At 36.5% G+C, this 23353-nt stretch overlaps 1 protein-coding gene across 8 annotated transcripts in view; it reads left to right on the forward strand.

The window, feature by feature from the left end:
* The window catches only part of znf532 (zinc finger protein 532), a 145178-nt gene that overhangs the window by 115072 nt on the left and 6753 nt on the right, over nucleotides 1–23353 (forward strand). For 7 of the 8 annotated variants that reach the window (XM_028802498.2, XM_051927371.1, XM_028802499.2 and 4 more), the window contains one exon: nucleotides 16479–16626. In XM_028802498.2, the coding sequence (XP_028658331.1) occupies nucleotides 16479–16626 (148 nt within the window). Of the gene's footprint in view, nucleotides 1–11766; nucleotides 11915–16478; nucleotides 16627–23353 lie in introns of those variants that run through there. The other variant, XM_051927375.1, reaches the window with a different exon arrangement.

Genomic DNA, 23353 nt, shown 5'->3' on the forward strand with positions numbered 1-23353 from the left:
AACAGAAGCTGGAGCTTCATTAATGAGCCTCCATTCGTTGTGGTGCTATATTTAAAAAAAAAAAAAAAAAAAAGCTAACAAAGAACTGTTCCTATTCTTATAGTTGCCTGAGTACAATATGGCTGTCATCTACATAGTAAGAATGTCATCTTACTATTAAAGGTAGATGGGATTAAGATGAACATTTATTGAATAATAATAATAATTCATTACATTTATATAGCGCTTTTCTTAGTACTCAAAGCGCTATCCACACAGGGAGGAACTGGGAAGTGAACCCACAATCTTCCACAGTCTCCTTACTGCAAAGCAGCAGCACTACCACTGCGCCACCTGTGAGGACAAATGGTTAGCCAGTTACTTTTGCTTCGCTTGGTACATAAACAGTGTAGAGATGGCTAGACTCACAGATTTACTAACAGTATTGCCCCTCTTTCCTTATGATTTATATAATGTAATATTAATAATGGGAGTATTTTATCAGCTTACATGGCTGTTTACATAAAATTTATTTAATATGAATAATATATATATAATTCTGTGCTACTTAATATGATGCTGCTTCTTCGTGGGTATCAAACAAAAAAAAATACATGAAGACTAAAGAATTCTCAAATAGTTGTATTTTGTCTACATGATGTCAGCAGTATGACAAAACTCATAACAGTTACTTTACTTAACAGCCCACCTCTACAACCCAGCCCTGTAGCCACCCTGCATGAACCTCTACCCAAATCCTAAAAGGGAAACAGATTTTTAGAAAGAAAAAATGTCTTCTTTTTGCTAAAGTTAGGAAGTCAGATGTAACTTTTAAAGAGAGATGGGTCCAGAGTTTATCTTTCCTGTTCTGATATTAAAGATGTGCTAGCCTGTCATTAGGCACAAACTTGTGATATGCTTTTTGTCCATTTTAGGCAAATCAGACTAGGTGATTAATAGTTTTCTTACGTCTTTCTTTCATGTAAATCTTCAAAGTGTGAATATTTTTTCCTGCATTTAAGAAGATAATGTTGGTGATGGTACATAGTTATTCCAGTTACCGGTGGTTGTTTAAGTATGTTCTTTTGATTTTAAAGGTGCATTAGACAGTTGAACTTGGAAAGGGTTAAGGTTAAATGTGCAGGCACAATTAAAAGTGTAACTTTGTTATTGAAAGTAACATTATGACTTTTAAAGGTATCTCCATGGCACTGAGTTGTATAAACAGGCAAGAAAGTTAGAGTTATAGGTTAGAAAAATAAACTCCATTCTATCCAGTCTGTACCATTAAGAAGATATTGGAATGCTTCACCATACACATGATGACTGAATTTGAACTTGAACTTGTTCTTGCATTCTATTCATTGTTGTTCAGACCAGCTCTAACGGTGAGAAGTAATTGGAAATATTCTCACTAGTGATGTGCAGCCGTTTATGGCATGTTCTCCTTTCATTTCAGTTGTATTTGGGAAAATGACACCATATGATCTCAGTAGATTTGTGCAATGTTGCTCTTATACCTTCTCCACATATAACTCACTGCTCTTTTTTTCTATCTATTGTCTGAAGTATATATGTCTGTTATAGTGCTTTCAGTTATTAAGAACATGTATGTGTTTGTTAAGGTATTATTGTATAAACATTATATTTGTATTACTTTAATCAATGAAGATACAGTAAGTATTCTAACTTAAATACGTTGTATATAAATAATTTCCTACTACTGTAGCTTGTAGCACTTAATTGAATGACTATCTTAATATATGTACCAAAACTCACTCGGCACATTAAGAACTGATAAGTCAGCAATTGCAGGGTGGGATTTCATTTTGTACATTGAAATTTTTTTTGCAAGCTTCTCCACACAACAGGTGATTCATTCCTGTCAAACTGCTCTTTCAGTTTGTTTATGTTTTGTGGTTTTGCAGAACCCATAGCCGCCTTAAGTTTTGATTTTTCCCTCTTCTAGCTCACAGAGTTCCTCACACCTGCAGCCTCCTCTTTGGCTCTATGCAGGGCTTTCAGCTCTTTGGTGAACTATGATTTCTTGTTGTATTTGACATTGTTTTTCCTGAGAATGCAGCTTTATGTATACTATAGGTACCACTTATGTAATAATAAGCCACTTTTTGTAACACTAGGCCTTTTCTAACCAGATCATTTTTCAAGTGAAATGTGTATAATCAGTAAAGAAAATGAAGTGAAATAGTATATATGTGTATATCACATACACTTAAGCAATTGACTTTTTAAATCAGTATCTAAACGCCAAAGCTGTCACATTTGCCATTGTTATAATTGAGAGATTATCTAATCACTATATTTATATTATTTATTTATATACAGTATATTCACTAATGTGAATTTCCCCTTGGGATTAATAAAGTATCTATCTATCTATCTATCTATCTATCTATCTATCTATCTATCTATCTATCTATCTATCTTTCGCTTTTTTGTAATGGAAGTTGGATGTAAAACAACATTGCATTATCTATTTAGCACACCAGCCATTTTACCTTATTCAGCATCTTTTTTAACTATCTGAACACTGACATTTTCAGTTAATGAAGACAGACATTTTGAGGCAAGATACTGTAGTTACACTTCCTAATCAGGGCTCTGGAGATTGGCAATGTTGATTAGCACATGCAAGTAAGAAATTCACTGTACTCCGTACATCTGGTAATAGTGATCTTATAATGACCCAGTTAACCTCTGAGGAACAAGCTCTGCAGTACAGTGATCATTTTAAACATGCCACTTCTTGTATTATCAATCATTTTTATTGATTCATATTATTTATACCAGTCAGTGTGTTGAGACTCATTCATCAGACATTTTTTTTTTTTTTTTTGCCTATTACCTGCAAATTCATCAGAATACCCCTCCAAGTTTATGATCTTGTTGGAGTTATGGATATTTGGCTTTTGTAAGTCTATGATTCTTAGGGCCATATTGTCTGGAAATACATTATGAGTTCCGATTAGGGTTATCCATAGCAGATTGGTCTAAGGAGAGACCTGTCACTACCCAGAGGGCCATGGTTGTAAGCAGCTCCCTGCCTGATCTGAATCACAACAGCGATTTCTTATATAAATTGTCCATAATGAAAACTGTTTTCAGATACAAGATTAGCAAAGTACCTTGGGCAAAAGGTCAGTGATTGAATATGCTTTTTCATCTCATTGGACTATATATGTTCCAGACATTTAAATAAGAAGATGTGCTGAGCTGTCAAGTTGTTGCCTTTTGGTGTTAGGCTGCCTCACAGAAACAGAGCACCTGCGGGACAGACCTGGAAGACCCAAGTGGATAGGGAGGGTGTTGAACAACCAGCAGTTACCTTTCATAAGACTGAGTTCTACTCCTACATCTAGAAGTACTTCCCATTCATCTTCCAGACTTCATTATTGGTGGTAGGTGCAAGTATCTGTGAGCAGGTTGGTGTTGGTCCCTGTCATGGTAACAGACCATTTGTGGAAAACCATTAGTAACAGAAGATGTCAAGTTGGCCTAGATTTGACGGAGGAATTCCTAAGTGCAGGAAGTACTTCGGAGATGGGTCCACCTATGTGGCTGAGATCACATGAGGCATCATACTCTTCAGCCTGCTGAGGAAAGCCTTTGAAAAGGTACTGAAATGGATGCCTCACCTGATAACAGAACTTCAGATTAAGGAGGAGCAATATGGGTTAAATCCTGGCCATGAATAAACAAACCTCCTCTGATTCTTTGCACAGATGCTTGATAGATGATGTGAGTTTGCCAGTGCTATTTAAGTATGCTTTGTAGACTTGGAAAAGGCTGATTAATGTTTATTCCATGGTATCCGTTGGAAGTTGCTGTGTGCCATTTGGTCCCTATATTTGTAGGGCAAGAGTTGTATTGGTATACTTGGTATTAACCAAACACCTTGACAGAGCAAGATGCAGAAGACAGGAAGATATGGAAAAAGATGATCCTCTGTAGCAACCCCTAACGGGAGCAGCCAAAAAGAGAAGAAGAAGAGATATTACCAAACACCTGTTCAGTGTTGGTGTTAATGCTTTTCCAAGGGTGCATCTGTTATCCTCTCCTGTTTATGATGTTCATGGACAGAATATAAAGTATAAGTGATGTTTAGGGGGTGTCCAATTTGAGATTATCAGAGTTGCATCTGCTGTTTGTAGATGATGTTGTCCTCTTGACTCCATCAGATTGTCAATCTCATAATTACCTCTATCATCACTTATGAATAAGATCCTGAGGGACTGGAACTGATCTGCTTTGAGCAGCTGCTCAACCTTTACCTGTAATAAACAAACCACTCTTTACCAGGAAACCATTATCTGTACCACTCTCAGCTGAGACATTTTCCATTGCACACCAAAGATTACAAAGGACCACAGGCAGCCATGGCAGTTTTCTGAAAGTTGAACTGGAAGTTAAACTAAATCTGCAGACAAACTATGACCTACATTTAGTTGAATAACTAACAGAATGAGGTCACAAATACAAGTGGCCAAAGTAAGTTTCCTGTGAGAGTTTCTGGGTTCAGCCCCTTTGACAAAGAGAGAAGCCCAGCAGTACCTGAGTCTAGATACTCTAGGACACCTCTCTCAAGAAGTGTAAAGGAATGTCCCGAAGAACAGACCCAGGACAAGGTGGACTGTTTATATCTCTCAGCTGTTCTTGGAGCACAAGTATGAATAAGTATGAAGTTAGAGTGAGCAGGGGTTGTTGGAGATTTGTAGGACATATTTATAATGTGAGAAGATTTGATTGGTTGATGTTAATCAGTTGTATAATTATCAGTGTTGCCTTTCGCAATGCCAGTAGTTAATTAAAAATTAGTAAGATGCCCAACTTGGAACAGCAAATTAAAATACTTTTGTGTGAGGATTTTAACTTCTGCCCACCAAAGGATGTGTTTCACCTACAGTTGCAACACCAGTAATATGAAGAGATCCAGTGATCTCTGGTCTCATCTTCATTATACCCGTATAACTTTCACTTTCTCCATTGTTCTGTAGTTCAGACACTGTGATAGACTGTTTTCAACAAATAACAAAATGCTTGTTGCAATAAACCTAATAGCACAATTTTTTTATAACATAAGGATATAAGAAGATGAGAACAGTGGAACCTCGGTTCATGACCATAATTCGTTCCAAACCTCTGGTCGTAAACCGATTTGGTCGTGAACCAAAGCAATTTCCCCCATAGGATTGTATGTAAATACAATTAATCCGTTCCAGACCGTACGAACTGTATGTAAATATATTTTTTTAAAGATTTTTAAGCACAAATATAGTTAATTACACCATAGAATGCACAGTGTAATAGTAAACTAATGTAAAAACATTGAATAACACTGACACAAACACCCAGGCTCCCTGCTCAGCTGCACGTGCAGGCTCTCTCTCTCTCAGCAGCACGCAAGCCCCCACCCCCCTCTCTCTGTCTCTCTCTTAGTAGCACGTGAGCCCTCTCTCTCTATCTGTAACATTGCAGCAGTTTGCGCTATAGCCTTACAATCCAATCGTTGTATAAACACTTTTTTTTAAATGAGTTTTAAGCACAGGGGGAAAAAAAAGGAACATTTGAACAAATCCAAACTTTATTTAAAAGCCAACCAAGACAGTAACATTGCAGGAGTTCACGCTAATAGCATTACAGCCCGATCACTGTAAACACTCTTTTTAAATGAGTCTTAAGCACATGGAAAAAAATAAACATTTGAAAAAAAGAGAAAAGTAACATTGCAACACTTTCTTCTCACCACTCTTCACTTGCTTAGAAGCCATGGTTAACTGCAAAAGCACACGAAATACTGTAGAGCACAAAGAGTTCACAGGTAAAGCACGCACGTCTGACTGAGAACAATGAACAGGGAGAGGCTGAACACGTGCTTAAATACAGTAATTGGCGCGTACGAACCAGAAGGGAAATGAAATTGAGCACAAAGACTTCACAGCGAAAGCACGCACGCACGTGCAAGCACGCACGTCTGACAGAGAACAATGCAACAGGTGCGAAAATCATCCGCGCGCACAAACCGAAAGGGAAACTGGCTTGTTCTTATACCGAGTGTGTGGTCGTGAACCGAGGCAAAAGTTTGGCGAATGTTTTGGTCGTAAACCGAGTTGTACGTGTACCGAGACATTCGTGAACCGAGGTTCCACTGTATATGCAAGTGTGTGTATATGTGTGTGTGTGTATTTATGTATATGTGTGTGTGTGTGTGTGTATATATATAATATAAAATATAAATAGTAGATAGATCAACAAAGGATAATAACAATCAACCCAAAACATAAAATTATGATAATTTAGTTGAATTTTTTATCTCTTATAAAAAAAAACACATATAGCTTATGAATTCTGATCTTGAATTTCATGTGGTCAAGATGGATAAGTTCCATAGCTAGTTATTAAGTTTCTAGCATCAATTGCATGGCGATCATTTTCTCACAGCTAGTTTATACTAGGTTACTCCACCACACACATACATAGTTTCTGTGAACTTATTGTTTGGTGTAGGTGATACTTTATATACCTTTCCTCACCGGCCTCATACAGCACACGTGGAAAGATCTTCTGCACACTTTTCTTGCTTTATTCAGGAGTTGTCCTCTTTCTTTGCCTTGGTCACACCTTCAGGTTGTGTGTAGTACTGCAGTTTTCTCTTCAAGGTTTTTTAATCAGAGTGACCTCTTTTGGCTAGTATAAAATTAATGTCTGCTGTGCAGTTAGTGACTAGTCAACCCCCTGTCTTTAGCAAGACAAACACGTCTTTTACGTATGGTCTTACTTTTGCTTGTGCACTTCCTGTTTCTTAGCAAGGTTTGGACTCATGGCCACCCTCGTCCAGCTCCAGTGCCAACAAGTTTTCCACCCATCCAGTCTAGCATGATTTTGCCCTTTAGAGTAAAATAGATTGCACCAGCCTTTGTTATGGTCACACCCTATAGGCAGTGGGGTTCCTGCTATAGAGAGCAGAAGTTACAGCCAAGCTGACCACAGAGAGAGCTTAGATCTGGGACTGGCAATAGCTTTTAATTGAAGTAGATGTTTTTCCATTGGTCTTTTGGGTAGACATTAAGCTTGAAGCAATGTTTTGTCCATCAAGGTTGCCATTTGTTGAGTTATGGTCCTTTGTTCACTGAGCAAGTTATATATGGTGCATCACATAAACATTCTCTGAGCTATTGCTTGGTCTCTGATTGATCATTTTATCAGGTAAAACCCAGAGGCTACATTCCAAACAGACCCTGCAGAGAGAAAACTGGCATTCTTGTTTGAATTAAGAGCATTTGCAGTTTGCTTTTTCGGAAAAGTCTTTGGTGTCAAAGCATAGCAAAATAAGTAATGCCAGTCTATCCTACGAATTTTATGCAATGAGCAAAGCTTCATTTAGGCATATAAATTCTTCATTTTGAAGATACTGGCTAGACCTTATAAAAGGGCAGAAGAGACATGCTTAAAGAGTTCATTGCTAGAAGACAACAAATTAGAGCACTGAAGGGGGGTGTAATCTTGTAAATTATAATCTAAATTTTAGATTAAGGTTATAGAGTAAGTAATAGGGAGTTTAATATGTAAAGAAGCACTTAAATATAAATATATTTTATAAGTGTGCCTGCTGTATAACCCCACTTCAGCTGGGAAATTTCATAAGACAGTGGACCTCAGTTATAGTGCTAAGGGTTAATTAGATATATCATAAACACTACATAAGTAACTTTTCTTTATGCAATATACATACGGTATTTTTGATTATATATTAATTTTCCCTCAAGGGGCTAATGTTAACATGTAGTTGCATAGAATTAAAACATTCCTGCCATAGATCAATACTTGCTTTTCCCACTGACTTGGCTTTTGTTGATGGTCATTGCAAAACAAAATTTTAGAGAAAACCGTAGTTTTTTTTATTCAAACAAGCACTTAGTAGGAATAATAGGAATTTTGTGTATAAATATAATTTCACCCTGTAGCAGATGCTGTAAAAGTGTTAGCTTCAGTCAGCTTTGAGTGGTAAATATGTTGATCTGTAATATTGTAACATTACAAAGTTTTAAAGGATTTAGATCAAAAGCAGTTGAATCGTGGTATCCTTTAACCTATTACAACAACAATATTTTTTATATAGTACATGTTCATACAAATTGTGTAGCTCAAAGTGATTTACAAGATGAACAAAGAAAAGTTTATGAAAACAAAAATAAGGTTAGGCAATACTAAATAACAAAGAATAAAGTAAGGTCCAATGGCCAGGAGGACAGTAAAAACAAAACAAAACTCCAAATTGACTGGAGAAAAAAAACAAAATCTACAGGGGTTCCTAGGCCACAAGACCTCCCAGTTCCCACTGGGCATTCTTTCAGTAAACTATTCTAGATTTTAGGTGCATAACGGCAGAAGGCTGCCTCACCAATTCTTTTAAGTTTAGCTCTTGGAATTATAAGCAGACCCACATTTGAAGATCTAAGGTTTCAATTTGGAGTGTAAGGTGACAGGTATTCCAAAATATAGGGTGGATTGAGATTATTTAAGGCTTTGTAAACTAAGCAATATTTTAAAGTCAATCCTGAATGGCACAAATAACCAATGTAACAATATTAAAACTGGAGAGATGTGCTCAGATTTTCTTTTCCTTGTTAAGATTCTGGCAGCTGCATTGCACTAGTTGCAACCAATTGATGTCTGCCTTAAAGGAGTGCAATACAGTAATTTAGCTGACTAAAAAAATGTGTGAACTAATTTTTCAGCATCTTGCAAAGTTATTAGGGATCAAACTTTTGCTATATCCCTTAAGTGAAAACATTTGGCCCTGGTAATCTGATTAATATGCAATTTAAAATTTAGGTCACAGTCTATAATTACCCCTAAATTGTTTACCTCTGTCTTTACTTTTAAGCCTAATGGATCAAGTTTATCTCTAATACCCTCACTATGTCCATTTGTGCCAGTCACTAAGATTTCTGTTTTCTCCTTATTTAGTTTGAGAAAATGGCTACTCATCCACTCAGAAACACAAGTAAGACATTTGATCAGTGAACCAAGGAAGTCAAGGTCAACGGGTGCTATTGATCAATACAGTTGTGTGTTATTAGTATACCTGTGGTAGCTCTTGTTATGCCTTTAGATAAACTGACCTAAAGGAAGCATGAAGATCAAAAAAGAGCAGTTGACCCAGGATAGATTGTGGAACACCATATAGAATATCATGCGTCTCCAAAGTATAATTACCATAACTAACAAAGAATTTTCAACCTGTTAAGTAAGATTCAAACCAATTTAAGGCATTGCCAGAGAGGCCCACCCATTAAATAAGGCGATTTATAAGAATATTGTGATTAAAGGTATCATATGATGCACTCAGATCTAGGAGGATAAGAACAGATAAATGGCCTCTGTCTACATTAACCCGTAAATTATTTTCAGCTTTAACCAGTGCAGTTTCTATACTGTCATTTGTTCTAAAACTTGTCAAGAACAGCAAATTTATTTAAGTGATCATTTAGCTGTGTAATGAGTGTCTAGAATTTTACTTAAAAAAGGCAGGTTAGAAATTGGTCTGAAATTGTCAAAAACAGGATTATTATTATCAGGATTATTTTTCTTGAGCAGGGATTAAAAATAGCTGTCTGAAGACTAATAATGATAATCTAATGATGAATTTACTATATCAAGCACACTATCAATTAGCACATTGGATACTTCTTTGCAAAAGCTTGTTGGTATTGGGTCAAGGACACTGGTGAAGGTTTTAGTTGAGAAATTATTCTATATAGATCGGGTAAATCTATCCTAGTGAAAGAATGGAATCCCAGGATTTAATAGGATCAGCTTTGGTAGGATGTACTGTATTATTTTTAATATCATTAATTTTGTGTTTAAAAAAATATAGCAAAAGCCTTACAAGTTTCACTGGAAGTTTTTTGGAGGCATTCCATTATGTGACCTGGGTAAACAATCATTAGTAGATAAAAAAAAACTATTGGATTGCCAGCATTATTATTTATAATTTTAGACAAGTGGTACCGCCTTTCAACAACTACTATGTTGTTGTATTCTGTTATTTTAGCCTTCAATATTTCATAGTGAATTATCCATTTAGTTTTTCTACATCTGCGCTCAACTCTTCAGTATGTTTTCTTTAAATCAAACACTCTTTGGGTTTTCCATGGTAATTACATACCACATTGATATTTACCGGCTACACATTTACAGTACATGTCCCATGGAATGAACTCCAACATTTTAAGCAATGAACCAATAAGAAGAGGTGAAAAGAAATATTGTTAACCACTTGCAATGCCAACCTCCTCGATGTTCTGTCCCAGTAGTGTAATTTAACAGAAACAAAAAATGACAAAGAACTTGTGAACCAAATCTTCTCACTCAACATGAAGAAATAAGGTAAATCACTGCTGTAGATAGCTGTGCTAAATACCCACAACAATATGAAGGATAAATCTTCAACATTTCATAGCCAAAGTGGACTTCACTGTCATCACTTTCTTATGACCTCTGGCCACCACTGGTCTTCAGGGCAAAAGATGCTTTCCCTTTTCCAAACATTAGTTCCAGCATTGTGTATTTACTACCTTGGATTTACCTTATAAAATGGATGCATATAATCCAAATGACTGTATGTGTCAGAAAGAAAAGTAAATTTTAATCTAGACATATTTATACTCTGTTGACATTAATTTGTCATCTATCAGAAATTGGTTTTTGCAAATTAAAATGTATTTTTAAAAAAGTGTATTGCATTCATTTTTTATTGATATCCTGTCTGTGTACTTTTAAGGTGAAAGCAAGTAAACTTAAACAGATCTATGTTTTTTTTAAAGTCCGATCATTTTAAAGCATTAAAAATAATCTTTTAACGACATTTCAATTATGGTTATTTTCTTGTTTAGTTATTGCTAACTCAGGAGATACTTAAGCTTTAATTTGCCCACTCAGAATATACAAATTGATGTATTTAATGTCACTCTTGAATGAAACATTTCATGGTTAATACATATTTTAAAAAGACAAACAGAAAGCTAGATTGAGTTATTTTTCTCTAATTTGCATCCAAATTTTACATACTTTTCGTTAATTTATTCTAGCATTTTTTCATTGACTAATTAAAGGGATGAACATGCAAACAGAAATAACTTTTAAAAATATAATATGATTACAGCACAAAACTTTCTTTTGTTAAGGGTAAATAAAGCATTTTTTCTAATTTCATTACTATGAATTAGTTTTCCTTAGAAACAACAAAGTAGGATTTTGAGCAGCACAGTCATGCTTCACAATTCTTAGGTCCAAATTGTGGAATTTACAAGTTTTTATCGGGGATGCCAGCAAAATTTTCCTTATTTGGATAATCCTGCAGGTGTTCTGAGAAAAAGTGTTGCATTATATAAACTGTTTCCAAGTGGAACTATTTCATCATAGTACATCCCCAATCAAAAGAAGATATACATTAGAGTTGAACTAATAATGAATTTTGTGCAAGTCTGAGTCAATGTTTATTAATATTTATTTTCACAAATATGTTTTTTTACACATAATGTTTATTTGATTTAATTGCATTTTATTTTAATTAGTTATTTATAAAATCCAAGAAAAACATTTTTGTTTTATTATATTTACTTTGTTCTTTCATGTAATGAGTACAGTATATTGACTTTTTCTGATTATTCAGTTACATACAGTATAATCAACATTTGCTGTCTGATACTTGGGCATTAATGCTACAGTCATTCATAACAAACAATTTCTTTTGGTTACACCCAGGAGTCAGGACCACTGAATAGAGAGGAACAAATGATCTTAATTGGTCAGACCGTAATTTTACAAGATAGACAGTTAAATGAACCTTTCATGAAGCAGAGTTTTCTTTGGCTACACTGAAGAAGCAGGAACAAAGATTAGAAAAACAACAACAGGTAAATGGTCTGGCAGATAATCTGAAAAATGATCAACCTAAACCTTTCATACATGTATATGAATAAATATATATATCAATTCTGCTTACTAAATTAAGGTCATAGTAGTGGTTTTCAGACATAAACTTCCAGAACATATAGGGCCCTTTGCTTTAAGTGATGAAATAGTATTTTATTAACGTACCCATTATACAGTTTAAACCTTTTTAATAGCATTTCTTTCCGAACGTTTTTTCCAAATTTTAATATATGATCATATGTTGTGCATTGTAAATAAGCTAAAAATATTAAAATGTATGCACATGGTTTTGCTAGAGGCACTGTAATAGTGTCTGATGGTATTATAGAACAGGTTTAATGTACCGCCACATCAATATTTATTATAAACCATCTTGTCATTTCTACTAAATTTTTGATATCTTTATATCAATGTAACAGAGAAAAGTTGCACACAATGAATTAGGCTTGTCTTACCACACCATGTGCATCTGAAATAGACAGAGGCCAGTAATTATCCTTGCCTGTGAGGAATAAGTGTAAAGAAATGTATTTAGAAACTGATGAAGACTAGAATAGGTGCACTTGAGATGCTCTTAATTCCTTGAACATGCCAGCAACTAGCTCTTTATTGTATCTGCTGTACATATTTAAAAAATGTTTTTTACAAATTCATTTGAAACATTATATGTCCGATTAAGCTGTTCAAATTTTAAATAACATGCAAGAAACCCATTAACAAATTAAAGCATAAAATGAACTGCATCTGGTATAATATCTTGAACATTTAAAATGCAGTGGAACCTCAAATTGCAAGACTTCAGAGCTCATGATCAGAGATGCTCCAATCATGTGGCTTAATCTATTTTTTTTTTCAACTTTTTGACAGAAAATGAACAGATTCTAAATTAGCTTTCCAATTTCAAGGCTGTTTAGTTTCCACAAGTGTTGCATCTTTCATTCAGATCAGTATAATAAAATTAAGCATTTAACACAATTATTAAACCACTGAAAGCTATGCACAAAATTATAGTAACAAAATGTAAATGCCATTTTTACATTAGTCTATCCTTTTTTCTTTCATATATAGTTGATTCCAGGGTGCTAGAGCTGATCCTTACAGCATCTAATAAATGCATGGATCTTTGCATAAATTATTTAACATTTTCCCTTAATCTAACTTGGGTATGGAGGACTGTAGTCTATCCCAGGATCAACTGTTGCAAGTCAGGTAACAGAAGTAGTTTCAGGACCCATTCATATCCATAATTATATTCAAACAAGTCTATTTTTTAATCACCGAGTAATATACACATCTTTGGGATATGAGAGGAAAACTGAAGTACCTGGTGATATGTCATGCTGACAATGAGAGCATGTGTAGTTCACTCGGAACAATGGATCCATGCTGCAGTGGTACTAACCACTGTGCCTTCAGGTCACCTCTTTCTAAAGCAGATACATTTGAGATACATTATTTTTTTCATTGAAATTCACTGTAATTCCTAAACTGAACTTGTTTTATGCAAGGCAAGGTTGAGCGCATGCCTTTTCTACAGTACTGAATTAAGGGTCTGAATACTTACATGAACAAGAGATTTCAGTTTTTGATTTTTTTTTTTTTAATTTGCTTGCCTTTATTGGTGTTGGAACTACCTTCTTGAAGGAGTTTTATAATCATTTCTATTGTTTCAATTGACAGCTGTCTTGTTGGGGCCATGTTGCCAGTCAATTAGCCAGATGCAACAGCTCGTTACGGTCTGCAAACTCTCTCTTTTAACTGAAGACTAACTGGCATATTTAGACTTGTGCAGGTTATTTGTTTTAGAAATGCAGATTACCAGGTGATGCTGTATTTTTTTTCTCATCAGTAAGAGATTTCATTTTTTTTTTTTTTTTTTTTTGCAAGTAAAATAGCTAATGGAACATCCTCCAGGAGTGATGATTCCATAATTTTTGACTGGAGTTGTAGTGCTTTATTTATCCCAAGTGGGAAATTTAGGTTTTTTAGAAGCTCAAGAAGTACAGTATAATAAACAATAACAGCAAAACCCACAAATATACACCAGTATTGCTAAAATGAAGAAAACTTATAACTTGGCCAAAGATAAAGGAACAGTAATAATAAGGCATTATACAGGCATACTGACATATGTGTGAAGGCACACAAGAAGTGTTTTTTGATACACTTCTGCTAAATAATTAAATGGCTGAAAGTACTTAATGATGGTGTTTCAGAGAGAGTATGTGCAATACTGACTTCCACATGTATTCATCAGTTTCCCTTAAGAAAAGAGCAGTACTTCAAAGGTTTCTAAAATTTAATCCTAGAATATAATTATATAATGGATTATTCCATGGATATAATTTGATGTATTGCTTATATATTGCTTGATATATATATATATTTGATAAATTAGGCAGTCTGTAGTCACAGGGGACTTCAACATTTCAGACTTGCACTTTCTCCCTGAGATAATTATGATCATGGATTCACAACTCTTGAACCTACAGTTAAGTAATTTCGGAGCTCTTTATGCAGTTCTTTTCTTTATTATTTTATGTAACTTCATCCTTTATATTCATGTCTTATCTGAACCTACATTATCAAATTAATGTTCATATGGAGCTGTCACCATACCTCATCTCTTGTAACATTTTTAAATCAAAATAAAGACACTCCTTTATCCAGAACTGTTCCAGCTCATTGATAGGGCACAGCCTTGCTTCAGCTTCTTTCAAATGATGTTCCAGTTTTCATCTGATCCTTGATTTTAGATCTCCTTTTCAGAGCTCCTTTTCCTTGACAATACACAATACAGTGTTTTTCTCCACTTGTACAGGAGCTTAGAGTTTTTTTGTGCTTTTATTCATTTGTATAGTGTATTGTAATATTTTTCAGTTTGTTTTTTTATTTATGGTGACAGGTTCTATGATTCTCCAGTTGTTTAGCATTAATGGCAATTTATTTTAATTTTTCAAAATTTGCATATGGTAATAAGTCTGAAGTTTGGTACATTTTAATTTTTTATATTGATATACATGGATGAAGTAAGCCATCATAAGTTACAGAGCTCTGCATTATGTATAAAACCTATTTTAAAATCAAGCATTATTAAAAATGGCTAACAGTGTCATATTTATAAAATATATAATGTGTAAATGAAATTAATTTAAAAGTTTGCATATATAACCTTGCTAATATTATCTATAGATAAATCTATCAAAATCAAAACACATTAAAAAAATTACCACTGCAATCTGGTTAATAATGTAGAGTTTTGTGGACCAGTATTTTTTTTTTTTTTTAAGTATGCATCATCTTTTAATCCTGTTTTCCTATGATAGCCCAGAAGGAGCTTCCTTGCTGCTTCAGGTTAGTAGTAACAAGAAACCCAAGGTGGAAATCTAGCTTAATGCAGAGCAAAGACTCACTCATTACATGTTTACTGGTTGTAGACCTTTTTCCTTTTTTTGGATTCTTGTTTGAGTAGTTCCTAATAGTTTGCTTGGCAGAAGTGGAACTTTTCGATCAACGTACACATTGTTGTATTTGCATAACCAACACCAAATCATCTTCCTGTGAAGCATGAAAGAAGGAACATTATGGTGCAGGGCTGTTTTGTTCCTTCAGAACCTAGATTGCTGACAGTCACTGAGTGGAACATTATCAGAAAATTAATCTATTATATGAAGCACAAACTGCAGGTATGATAATTGCACCAAGAACTTGAATTTAGTGACCAAAGCCATTTTAGAATTTCCTTGTTGAAATATTAGAGCATTACTTGAAGCAAGCCTTTCATACAATACATCCACTAAATACAAATGAATTTAAACAGTTATGCAAACAGAAGTGGTTCAAAACATCTTCTAATCACAGTTTGATTTGGAACAACTGGAGGCATTTGCTTTAGCTTATTGCTTTTAAAAGAGAGTTCATCTGTTAATAAATCATAGAATTCATTCACTTTTTCCAACCAAGACTGTTTGTTGAGTGGATTCCTGCAGCAAAATTGCAGGGGAGTGTCCAAAATATAATTTTTTTCAACATTTATGTAAATTTGTCAGAATGCAGATAGCTGGTAATTACAGTATACAACAAGAGGAATGTCTTTTTCTATATTATAAATTAACAGCTTTTTTTCCTCTGAAAGAACTTTCTAGGAACCGTCAAACCTAACTGTGTGAGTATGCTGATTGATTTATCATGAACTTAAGTAACTATTAGTGTTTACAGGTTTTCATTAGGGTTTTTAATATTTTATGGCAAGGCAAGTAGTGTTTTGTATAAAATACATACTGTACATACAGACTATGTTTTGAAGCTACCATTGAGTTAGTAAGACTGAAAATATGTTTACATGTAGTCCAGTTGTTATAAACCTGTTATTTATTATATTCCAGTTGCTGATAATTCTTAATTTTAAATGACTGGAAAATTGACTCATCACTTGTTTGTTTTTTTTTTTTTTTCTTCCTGCTGGCAATGTTTTTTATGGATAAATCTTTAAGAAAAAAGTAACAATTGTGTACTTTTTTTTTTTTTTTTTTTTACTGTAGACATTGCCCAGATTCAAATCGGACTTTCAGTAAAAGGCTAATGTTGGAGAAACACATTCAGTTAATGCATGGCATTAAAGATTCTGATGGAAAACAAGCAACAGAACCCAGCAGTAATGATGAAACTTCTATAAAGGAAGACATAAAGGTAAAAACATCCATCCATCCATTTTCCAACCCGCTGAATCCGAACACAGGGTCACGGGGGTCTGCTGGAGCCAATCCCAGCCAACACAGGGCACAAGGCAGGAACCAATCCCGGGCAGGGTGCCAACCCACCGCAGGACACACACAAACACACCCACACACCAAGCACACACTAGGGCCAATTTAGAATCGCCAATCCACCTAACCAGCATGTCTTTGGACTGTGGGAGGAAACCGGAGCGCCCGGAGGAAACCCACGCAGACACGGGGAGAACATGCAAACTCCACGCAGGGAGGACCCGGGAAGCGAACCCAGGTCCCCAGATCTCCCAACTGCAAGGCAGCAGCACTACCCACTGCGCCACCGTGCCGCCAAGGTAAAAACATAATAAACATATTTAAGAATATATTTAAATATATAAACTGTTCTTGAATACATATAAAATACTAAATATACTGTTAACAGATATATTCGGTATGTTCCTTCCCTGACAGTTGATATCTCCGTTCCCTTCATATGACCACACTAGGTGCCACTCCTCAGCCAGACTGCTGATTACTAATCTCACTAGACAAAAACAATATCTAGCCTTTAGTTTCCTCTTAGAAGCAGCACCCATTGATATCTTCAGAGGAGTGCTGTAGGCCAAGGCTGCCTCTCCCATGCTGCCCGACACATTTGTAGCCACCTTCTTTACTGACTGCATTCTTATTTCTTGCCATGCCTTCACATCTTCTATAACGTTGTGATGGCCAGTGTGATTTTCAATGCTGTGATGTGCTGGGCTGGTAACCTCACTTTAAGAGAAGCACAAGCTCAGTTATAGGACGCACTCTGGACCCCCTGGAAGTAGTAGTGAATGACATAATTAAAATAAAAAACTGAGTGCCATTATGAGCAACGCTGCATATCCTCTCTCTGACACGCTAGCACTGAATACTTTCAGCAAAAGAATTACTTAGCAGAGGTGTGTTAAGAATCTCTATTGCAGCACTTTTATACCAATAGCAATATGTCTGCATAATGCCTCATTATGACTGTGACAGCCAAATCAGAACTTTCTTTTTAATTTTCTTGCTTTATAATCATTCTGGTGTGTGTTCAGACCAAAATGTGTGCTTGTATTTATGTATGTATTTATTTACCCACCTGCCTACCTACCTATCTATCTATTGTATTTATTTTTTTCAAGACTTTCTGTAACTAGCCAAATTTCCCCCTGGGAACAAATAAAGTTCTAAAATTATCTATCTTGGAAAGCATGATGTGTAATGGCCAGCATCTCCTTGATAACATTTCACACTCACATATGAGCAAGAAGACTGTCTCCTCACTCACTGTTTACCTTCAAGATTAATTATTTCATTCAAAGTATGATGTATTGATTGCCTGTTTTTGTCTGTTGCTGATATTGCATTTCTACACTACACAGTGCCATGTTTAAAGTCACTGAGCTCTTCAGTACGACCCGTTCTACCTCCAGTGTTCGTTAATGGCGATTGTATGGCAATGTGCTTGACTTGATTTGTGTGAAACACCTGAATCTATCTATATCTAAGTATTATATAGTGCCTTTCATGTCTGTCTATACAGCTAGCTAGAAAAAAAGAGCACCAAGGTAAATCCTGTCAGAACATATTGTGACAATAATCGCTTCACCAGCGCCAACAGACAGACACGGGAGGCACACTAATAAAAATAAATGTTTTATTTTCTTCGTCTGTGGGCTACAGACACAACACAGTCCCAAAAGCACAAACAGTAACACCAAAACAAAAACACTCTTCTTTCCTACACTCCTCTCGACAGCTTTGTCTCCCTTCTCCTGACTCTGGCTCTCGAGTAGTGGCTGCAGGCTCCTCTTATAGCCCACCCGGAAGTGCTTCAGGTGATAATTAACCTAATTCAGGCTACACTTCCGGGTGTACCCGATGTAACCCAGGAGGGCTGCCACCACGCGTTCCGGGGGACGTAGTGTGCATCCCATGGCTGCTCCCCCAGACCTAGTGTCAAAGGGGCGTCCCGGCTGTCATCCACAATATTTAACCTTTATTGCAAGATTGCAGTCTATACAAATAAGGTGAAAACAAATCAGAGACTGTTTAGTGAGAAAAGAAAAAAAAAATCATACAAAAATTTGGTTGCATTAGTGTGCACATCCTTTAATAATCAAGGATATGGCTGCATTCAGAATCAACCAATCACAGTTTTGTCTTGTGGGATATGGCCGGCCATTCATCCCGGCCAATACCCCCAGGCCTCCAGATGGAGCACTCCCTGTAGCATGGAGGTGCCCCGAAGGCCAGCAGGGAATCCTGGACAATGGAGTTTCTATTCACAACCCTGCTGGATACAGTGGGGGCCACCAGAGGACGCTGCAGGGAGGCTCAAGGACATGTATTATTCGTATAACCCGGAAGTACTTCCCTGTCACGAGGATGGAAGAAATAAAGTACTTCCAGGTTGAAGAAAATTAGGAGTTTTTACCTGACCCAGAAGTACTGGATAATCACATGGACTGAGGGCTTAGAAGCACTTCCGGGTCATGAACTATAAAAGACTGAGAGATCCCAGACGGACGAGCTGAGTCGGGAGGAAGGGTGGCAATGCGTCTGGGAGTGGAGGATTGATTATTGATTGGATTATTGGTTATTGTTTATGTGTATAGTGGAGTGGAGGGTGCTTTGGGCACTGCATTGTCCAAATAAAATAAGTTGTTGGACTTTTATCTGGTGTCTGGCATCTGATCCGAGGGTTCAAGGGAGTGATAGCGCCCCCTATCTGTCACAGTCTCATCTCAGATAGTAGTTAGTATACATTTGACATCAATTTAAAGTATCTCTGATTGTGTTCAGATAAAGTTTGGCTGTTCCTGTAGAATTATTCTGATATTCTCTTGGTTGCAACATACTCCAAAAGCCATGGTCTGCAAAGATATTTTAAAATGTGAATGGGATCTCATCATTTGAAAGGTATAAATCAGGACAGGGGTACAAAAATGCATCCAAAGTATTAAACATCCCATGGAACATGGCGAAGACAGTTACCAACACAAGGAGAAAATCTGGCTCAACAGTGACTCTACCAAGATCAGGATGTCCCTCCAAAATTGATGAGAAGACAGGAGAAAACTGGTCAAGGAGGCCACCAAGAGGCCTACAGCAACATTAAAGGAGCTGTAGGATTTCCTGGCAAGCACTGGTTATTCCCTACATGTGACAACAATCAGTCGTATTCTTAATATGTCTAGGTTGTGGAGTAGGGTAGCAAGATGAAAGCCTTTTCTCACTAAGAAAAACATACAAGCCCAGCTAATTTTTACAAAAAGGTATACAGTGATCCCTCGCTATATCGCGCTTCGCCTTTCGCGGCTTCACTCCATCGCGGATTTTATATGTAAGCATATTTAAATATATATCGCGGATTTTTCGCTGCTTCGCGGGTTTCTGCGGACAATAGGTCTTTTAATTTCTGGTACATGCTTCCTCAGTTGGTTTGCCCAGTTGATTTCATACAAGGGACGCTATTGGCAGATGGCTGAAAAGCTATCCAGCTAACTTTCTCTCTCTCTCTCTCTCTTGCGCTGACGTAGGGGGGTGTGAGCAGGGGGGCTGTGTGCAGCTGCTTCCTGAAGGACAGGCTGCACGGAGCTTCGCATACTTAAAAGCTCAAAGGGCACGTATTGATTTTTTTTATCTGTCTCTCGCTATCTCTCTCTCTCTCTCTCTCTCTCTCTCTCTCTCTCTCTCTCTCTCTTCCTGCTCCTGACAGAGGGGGTGTGAGCTGCCGCCTTCAACAGCTTTGTACCGGCGGTGCTTCGCATACTTAAAAGCCGTATTGATTTTTTTTTTGACTGCTTGCTTTGCACTCCTTTGAAAAGGAAGATATGTTTGCATTCTTTTAATTGTGAGACAGAACTGTCATCTCTGTCTTGTCATGGAGCACAGTTTAAACTTTTGAAAAAGAGACAAATGTTTGTTTGCAGTGTTTGAATAACGTTCCTGTCTCTCTACAACCTCCTGTGTTTCTGCGCAAATCTGTGACCCAAGCATGACATTCTAAAAATAACCATATAAACATATGGTTTCTACTTCGCGGATTTTCCTACTTCGCGGGTGGCTCTGGAACGCAACCCCCGCGATGGAGGAGGGATTACTGTACTCAGTCTCCACCAACCATGTGCAAAAATGTATTATGGTCTGATGAGACAGAAGTTGAAGTATTTGGTCTTAATTCCAAAAGATATGGTTGGCACAAAAATAACACAGCACATCATCAAAAGAACACCATGCCTACAGAGAAGCATGGTGGAGGCAGCGTCATGCTTTGGCACTACTTTTCTACATCTGGAACTGTGGCTTTAGTCAAGATGGATGGAATTATGAATAGCTCCAAGTATCAGTCTATTTTGGCACAAAACCTTCAAGCATCTGCTAGGTAGCTGAAGATGAAGAGTAACTTCACCTTTCAGCATGTCAACAACCCAAAGCATACATGAAAATCAACAAAGTAATGGCTTCATCAATGTTTTGGAATAGCCCAGCCAGAGTCCTTAATCCAACTGAAAATCTGTAGGGTGTGAAGAGAGCTGTGTAGAGGAGATACCCTTGTAATTTGACAAATCTGGAAATTTTTGCAAGGAGGAGTAGGCAAAAATCACCACGTCCAGAAGCACCAAACTGATAGACAGACACCCAAAAAGACTGAGTGCTATAATAAAATCAAAAGTGCTTCAACTAAGTATTAGTTTAAAGGTGTGCACACTAATGCAACCCGATTTTTGTATGATTTTTTTTTCCTTTTTTAACTAAACAGTTTATGATTTGTTTTCACCTTCTTTGTACAGTGATCCCTCGCTATATCGCGCTTCGCCTTTCGCGGCTTCACTCCATCGCGGATTTTATATGTAAGCATATTTAAATATATATCGCGGATTTTTTGCTGGTTCGCGGATTTCTGCGGACAATGGGTCTTTTAATTTCTGGTACATGCCTCCTCAGTTGGTTTGCCCAGTTCATTTCATACAAGGGACGCTATTGGCAGATGGCTGAGAAGCTAGATTGCTTACTTTTCTCTCTCTCTTGCGCTGACTATCTCTGATCCTGACGTATAGAGATTGAGCAGGGGGTCTGTTCGCACACCTAGACGATACGGACGCTCATCTTAAAATGCTGAAAGATTATCTTCACGTTGCTATCTTTTGTGCAGCTGCTTCCTGAAACGACATGCTGCACAGTGCTTCGCATACTTAAAAGCTCGAAGGGCACGTATTGACTTTTGACTGAAAAACAAACTCTCTCTCTCTCTGTCTCTCCCTGCTCCTGACGGAGGGGGTGTGAGCTGCCGCCTTCAACAGCTTTGTGCCCGGTGCTTCGCATACTTAAAAGCCAAACAGCCCTATTGATTTGTTTGCTAGAGATTGTTTTCTCTATCTATGTGACATTCTGTGCTCCTGACACGCACTCCTTTGAAGAGGAAGATATGTTTGTATTCTTTTAATTGTGAGACAGAACTGTCATCTCTGTCTTGTCATGGAGCACAGTTTAAACTTTTGAAAAAGAGACAAATGTTTGTTTGCAGTGTTTGAATAACGTTCCTGTCTCTCTACAACCTCCTGTGTTTCTGCGCAAATCTGTGACCCAAGCATGACCATATAAAAATAACCATATAAACATATGGTTTCTACTTCGCGGATTTTCTTATTTCGCGGGTGGCTCTGGAACGCAACCCCCGCGATGGAGGAGGGATTACTGTATAGAAAAAAACTTAGCAACAAAAGTGGAATAAGTTCTGACAGGATTTATCTCAGTTTCATTTGTTTATTACACAAAATCTATGATTTTGGCAGGGGTATGTAGACTTTTTGTGTCCACTGTATTTTGAGCCATGGAAAAGCACATTAACTAAGAATGTCTTTTTTCAGACTGGTTGTTGATTAACAAGTTCAGAGCTATCTGTGAGATAGCATTTGGAAGCTGAGTGATTTTTAAAGTGTACAGTATGTATTTTAAAGGACGGATTATAAAAATACAAAATCTGCATATAACAACAAATTTAAAAGGTATGAATATCATGCATTTTGCTTTGATGCTGTCTTGTTATGCCAGTGTAAGTTTCCTGAAAAATGACTAATTATTTTGGTAATTGTTGTACTTATTTGTGGTCCACCTTAGGGAGTGAGTTAGTGCACCTACATGCATACATAATTATACATATATAAATCCAGTTGCCTATGTGGAAAGTTTTTTTTTTAATCTTAGAAGATAAAAAGTAAATACTGTGTTTAGGCAATTCAAAATTATTTTAAAATGTTGCTGTCCTATAATTGTTGTAAGAAAAATTGGCTGACCTGCACATAAAGATGACTGTGTTATTTTATATTGCTTTGAGGCCCATTTTTACAGCTTATAGATTGTTGTTGAATTTCTTCAGTTACTGCCTCCATCACTGTTATGGATATCAATAGACCGAATGTATCTATGGCACAGCCCCAACTTCATGTCAAAACTTTACTGTCTTCTCCACTTTACCTATATTGATCTTTTTCAGCACTTTTGCAAGTTCTTTGTTGTAAAATCTGTGCATAGGTTGTTTGTTTTTTCGCAATAGACGTACTTGTTCTCTTCATTCCGCAATTTTCTATGTACTTTTTCCATGTATCCTTAACCTCATGTCTTTCAAACATGCTATTGCTTTTCACATTTTTCAAACAATTCTGGCTTTCTTC

Source organism: Erpetoichthys calabaricus, chromosome 5, assembly GCF_900747795.2.
Source record: "Erpetoichthys calabaricus chromosome 5, fErpCal1.3, whole genome shotgun sequence".
In the NCBI taxonomy this organism is placed as follows: domain Eukaryota; kingdom Metazoa; phylum Chordata; class Cladistia; order Polypteriformes; family Polypteridae; genus Erpetoichthys; species Erpetoichthys calabaricus.